This window comes from Delphinus delphis, chromosome 1 (genome assembly GCF_949987515.2).
Source record: "Delphinus delphis chromosome 1, mDelDel1.2, whole genome shotgun sequence".
NCBI lineage: Eukaryota > Metazoa > Chordata > Mammalia > Artiodactyla > Delphinidae > Delphinus > Delphinus delphis.
In genome coordinates, this window is record NC_082683.1 from 18,992,852 (window position 1) to 18,998,851 (window position 6,000).

General features: G+C 49.6%; 1 protein-coding gene across 7 annotated transcripts in view; it reads left to right on the top strand.

Moving 5' to 3' along the window:
- Window positions 1–5,135: 5,135 nt before the first annotated feature.
- Window positions 5,136–6,000, top strand: part of SRRM1 (serine and arginine repetitive matrix 1) — a 32,617-nt gene continuing 31,752 nt past the window's right edge. For 6 of the 7 annotated variants that reach the window (XM_060016408.1, XM_060016383.1, XM_060016390.1 and 3 more), the window contains exon 1: window positions 5,137–5,266. In XM_060016408.1, the coding sequence (XP_059872391.1) occupies window positions 5,246–5,266 (21 nt within the window). In that variant the 5' untranslated portion in view covers window positions 5,137–5,245. Of the gene's footprint in view, window positions 5,267–6,000 lie in introns of all 7 variants that reach the window. The other variant, XM_060016453.1, reaches the window with a different exon arrangement.

Here is a 6,000-nt window from a genome sequence, read left to right on the forward strand (position 1 = left end):
CTAAGGGCTAGAAAGCAGACAGTTACAGTTTTCTTCTTTGCCTGTTGCTGTTATCTTTCTGGCTATAAGTTCTCTGAGGACTGTCTTAAACTTCCTTTGTATCTCTTACTACATCTAAGAATACCATGCTGAGCACAGAGTAAGGGCTCAGTAAAAAACAATAAATCAAACCATATGTCTTTGTGATAATTTACTTATTTCTAGAAACAAGTCCTGGCCAAAGAGGTATATTATCCTGAAAGGGTAGATCGCCATCTAGTGAGCCTTGCTATTAGACTAGGAAAGTGTGAGGTTCAGAAAACCCCAGGTTGCTATTTCTATGTCTTTTACGTTAGATATTTATATATGCAAACACAAACAGAAATCTTCTTATAGTTTGACAGCTTGATCTATTATTGATAAATTCAACTAAGCTTTTATTTTCCTTTATTCCCAAAACATTTCTTCATCAATCTCAAAATGAAACAAATTTACCAAACAAGCTATAGACTAAAATAATCTCATAACGGAGATAAAAATGACTGATGGATAAAAGCTGATACATTTTACTCTGGAAAGTGTCTTTGAGCACAGCGGTGAATGTATTTTCAGTAGGAGTGAGTCTAGAGGACAGGGACAATAGGCAACGAATGAAACCCCTATACCATTAACAGCAATCAACAAGCAATGAGGAAAAGCAGTAGAGGAAATGGAGCCTATACCTAGAGGATCAGCAGCAAGGCTGGATGCCTATTAGCTTTTGGAAGTTCAGTTTGAGGACTTAAAGACCAGGTATAGCAAAGAGCCACCCTGGGGATGGCTTCTTGGCTTTAAGGCCCATTTTGATCTGCACAGAATCAGAGTTTATAGGAGATGGTGTCTGCAAATACCTTCACTGCCAAGTATTGTAGTTCTCCACTGCACCTCTAGGGAGGAGCCTTCTCTGCCTCAGCAGATTTTTCAATGTGAACTTTTCCTTAGAGAATCAATGGTTATATTTCAAAGACCAGACTCACTCATTGGTAGAAATGCTTTTGGTGACTGAGCCTTAGACTCTCACTCATACATTCATTCAACAAATATCTGTGGACCTCCAAGAATGTGCTAGATGCTGTTCGGACGCTAAGGCTTTGGTGGTGAACAAGATGGCCAAGATTTTTGCCCTCATAGAGCTTTTTTTTTTTTTTTTAAGAGGGCAAAGACAGTAAGCATGTAAACAAAATAGATAACAATGTCAGGTACTATGAAGAAAAAATAAAGCAAGGTAGGATGGGCGGTGGCAAGGGTTCTGCTGTTTTCTGGAAGGCTGCTCAGGAAAGTCTCACCTGAGGATGTGACATTTGAGTCACTTCTTAGTCTCTTTTGGCTTACCAACTTACAGACAAAAAACTGACTTTTGAAACCTCACCTGTTCATCATTAGACTCGTGTCTGTAGTTCAGTGTGGCTGCAGTTTAGAAGTGAGACATGCCGTGGGGGTGGGGATGGTGGTGTGATGAATTGGGCGATTGGGATTGACATGTATATACTGATGTGTATAAAATTGATGACTAATAAGAAAAAAAAGCAACCGACATCTATGTTGATAAAAGAAAACAAATGTCAAAAAAAAGAAGGGCGGGCTTCCCTGGTGGTGCAGTGGTTGAGAGTCCGCCTGCCAATGCAGGGGACACGGGTTCGTGCCCCGGTCCGGGAAGATCCCACATGCCGCGGAGCGCCTGGGGGCCCATGAGCCATGGCCGCTGAGCCTGCGTGTCTGGAGCCTGCGCTCCGCAATGGGAGAGGCCACAACAGTGAGAGGCCCGCATACGGCAAAAAAAAAAAAAAAAAAAAGAAGGGCAACCTGACTTTTCCATAAACCTATCACAAACTGTACCATGTGAGATGTACAAAACAAATTGCTCCTGATACTATGTTTCTTCTCCTTTTGGCTTCTTAGTGTTGTGACAATACTAGGGAGATAGAGACTAGTTTGACTTTCAGAATCCTATGCAATTTTATTGGCCTCATGTTATTTATATAGATGTTGCTATCACAGAAATAGGTGATATTTAATTAAAGCTTAAAGCAAAAAAAAAAAAAAAAAAGAAGTGAGACACGGGGAGAGGGAGCAGATTAACTCAGGAGATGAGTCTGGAGAAGGGAGCAGTAGACAAATCATAAAGGACTTTGTAAGTCACAGTAACTAGTTTGGGCTTTATCTGGAGGACAACTGAGAAGCCACCGATGAGTTTTAAACAAGGGAGTGAAAGAATCAAGATTATCATCTTGGAAAATCACTCTGGATATAGGATGGAGACATCAACCCTGAAGGCAGGGAAAATGGTTAATAGGTCAGTGCAATGATCCAGACAATAACCCAAACTGCCTGAATTCAAGAGGCAACGGGGCCAGAAAGAAGTTGACTGAGGTGAAAAGGCAAGATGTGATGGTTATAGAGTGTGAAGAGAAGAACGATGACAAGGAGAAACATGTGCTCACTCATTGAGAATGGGAAAAGAGGGTGAGATGGGTAGATGAATTCAGTTGGAGGTGCCTACAGACATCCAAGCGAATGTCAGCAGGAAGTTGAAAATATAGGTCTGGGGTGGACCTGTGCCTGATATATACAGGTTTGAGAGACAAAAAGGTAATTGAAACCAAGAGAGGACGGATAGGTCACCTTTTTTGAGGGAAATGACAAAAGAGTCAATGACAGAACCAGAAAGAAAACCAGCATTTACAAGATTGGCAGCAAAAGAACAGAAACAGTGAAGGAAGGGTAAAACAGAACGACTAATCAGAATCATCGAGAATAGTAATAAGATGTGCATTGTGATTTCATAGTCCCATCTGGTTAACTGGCTTGTTATGTGGAAACCAGTTACTTCCCCATCTTCGACCCTCTGGCAAAGCTTTTGTTCATTCAGCAAAATTTATTTGAGCCTGTACTATGTGCCAGACACTGTTCTAGGTGCTAGGGCCATATCAGTGTACAAAAAAGACAGACGCCCTGACTTTATGGAGCTTACATTCTAGTGTGGGGAACAGATAATAAACACATTAAAAATAGGTAAACAAATACTAGAAGGTGATAAATGCTATGGGGAAAAACAGTAGATTAAGCGACATCAGTGGGGGACTTCCTTGGTGGTCCAATGGTTTAGAATCTGCATTCCAATGCAGGGGACGCGGGTTCAATCCCTGGTCAGGGAACTAAGATCCCACGTGCCATGGGGCAACTAGGCCCGTGTGCGGCAACTACAGAGCCCACGCGCTCTGGAGCCTGCTCAACGCAACGAGAGAGAAGCCCACGCACCGCAAGGAAGAGCCCCCGAGCCACAACAAAAAGATGGTGTGTGCCACAACTAAGACCCAACGCAGCCAAAAAAAAAAAAAAAAGAGAGAGAGAGAGAGAGAGAGAGAGAGACATCAGGGATGTAGAGAGAGTATGTGAGCAATTTCCAATGGGGCAGTCAGGGTAGCCTCATTGAGTAAGTGATACTTGAGTAAAACCTTGAAATTTGCAAGTAGCTATCTGGGGGGAAGAGCAAAAGTTACCACTACAAAGGTCTTGAGGCAGGAGCTAGCTTAAGAAGTTCAAGCAGTGACCAGTGTTAGGGTACTAGATGAGATCAAAGAAGAAATAGGGGAGCATCAGGTCGGATTCCACTTTTGCTCTGAGAAAAATAAGGGACTATTAATAGGGAGGTTTTGAGCTTAAGAATGATACGCCTAAGGTTTTCTAACGGGATCACTCTGCTGCATTTAGAATAGATGCTGAGTGGCAAGGGCAGAAGCAGGGAGACCAGTTACGAGCCCAGGGCAGAAGTTCAGGCCAAAGATGACAGTGCTTTGAAGCGGGATGATAGCAGAACGGGTTCTTGACAGTTTGGAACCGGGGTATAAGAGGAAGAGGAGTCAAGAACGAAACCAAGGCTTGTGTCTTAAAGAAAAGGAAAGATACTGCCATCAACCGAGGCAGGAAAGACTTTGGGAGGAGCGGGTCGGTTTTTGGCGGGGTGGAGGGTGTTCGGGAGACAGGAGGAGGAACCAGGAGCCGTCTATCCAAGTGGAAACGTCCAGGAGGACGCTGCCGATACATGTTTGAAGCTCGGGAGAGAGACCTGAGCTGGAAATCTATGACGTTGTTAGGAGGCAGTTGGTATTCCACAAGTGTAAACACATAGTTTCAAGATGAGCGCTATGAACAAAAAGCAGGAAAGGGAGGCCAGAGTGCTTGCGTGTGCGTGTGTGGTGGGGGGTATTTTACAAAAGATGGTCAGAGAACGGTCACATGCTCCCTCTCAGAGAAAAAGAGAGCGCTTAGGGCAAGTCTGGCAGAAGGCATCCGATGCCGGAGCCCTCGCTGCCGGAGCAGGGCGCTGGGGAGGCAGAGCTGGGCCACCGAGGCGGAGGCCGAGGGCTCCGAGGGCCCCGAGGCCTGGAGGCAGGCCGCTTCTCCGTCAGGCTCTGTCCGGGGGCCACGTTTCTCCTCAGCTTCCTGCCCGCTAGCGTGGGGACACGGCAGCCGAAACCGAAATTCATCTAAACCACAGTTCCAGCTTCTCCCCAAAGCTAAGGAGTTGTGCGGAGACGGGACGGAAAGCCGAGAGCAGGGCCAGAATGCAGATTTCACTCATACTGCATAGCTCGGCTACTTCAGGGCCGATCTCCGTAACTGGCAAACTCGTAAAAACAACACAGTCACAACTTTCATAACGACACGGGCGGCCCCACTAGCGTCACTCTGAGGTAACAGCTTTTCTCTTCAATCGCTCCATGGGTCCCCCAGGGCGGGAGGCCTCCGCCACTACGGGTGGAAGGATGGGTCAATTCACGCTCCGGGAACAAGGCCGATTGAGCTCCACAAAAGGATTCGCAGGGCGGGGCGACCCGACGACACACACTCTCTCTCTCTCTCTCTTTCTCTCTCTCTCTCTCTCTCTCTCTCTGTCTCTCTCGCTCTCTCTCTGTCCTCTCTCTGTCTCTATCTCTGTCTCCCCCCCGCCGCCCCCCCCTCATTGGTTGCGATCGCGAGGCTTTCCTCCCGGACTGGCCACTGGGGAGGTTCTGAGCCTGGTAGCAGCCCGCCTACTTGAACGCGCGTGCGCACGCGTGCCGGGCGCTCGCCACACTGAGCAGGCGCGGCCTCGTGTCGGCTGGTGGGTCGGGTGGAGCGGCGCGCTCTGCGTCCCGGCGCTCGGCTTTCCCTGCCGGTCCCGCCCTCCGTCGCGGCGGCGCGGTGCATCTTGGGATAGGGAGCGATCTCCGAGCGAGGCAGCAAGATGGACGCGGGATTCTTCCGCGTAAGTGGGAACGCGGGGATCTGGGGTGAGGTGAGGGGCTTATCGGTAAGGCCCGAAAGGAGGCCTGAGCTCGGGACGGGGTAGCCAGCGAGCGGAAGCTTCGAAGATCCTAAGGATCCTTGGTGCCAACGGACGCTCCCCTCTGCCCTACGGCGGGGACCGGTGCGCCCCTGCGCAGTCTCCTCCTCCGGAATCGTCCCCCACTACGCGGCGGCGACGGTCGCCGGAAAATGGCGGCGGGAATGGCCCGAAGCGGTACCTCGCCGCCCGCCCGCCTGCTTGGCGGGGCCTGCGGGCCGAGCCGTGCGCGTCGCCGGGTCCTGGGGCCTAGCGGACCCGCGAGGAGGAAGTCCCTGGGGGGAGGCCGGAGGGAAACCCTGAGGTGACCGGCGGCTGCAGGGTCCTGGGGAGGACGGGTTTGGGGGTACCGCCCCAGGAGAGCGTGGACCGGAAGGAGCGTTAAGCCGCTTTTCTTGAGAAAGCGGGCGCCGACCCCCCCCCCCCTTCCTGGTCTACGCCTTCGCGGAGGCTCGGGGTCAGAGTTCGCGGGAGCTCCCGCCCAATTTGATATCCCTTCAGGGAGGGTAACGCCGATAATTTGTGGTTAGAACGTTTGAATCTGAGACTCTCGGGGCAGAGGGTGCAACAGAAAGTATGTGCGTATATGGAGGCGGGGGAATGGGGTGGATCAACTCTTCTTCCCGCTCACCGTCCCTCACCCCTCACCCTCCCCG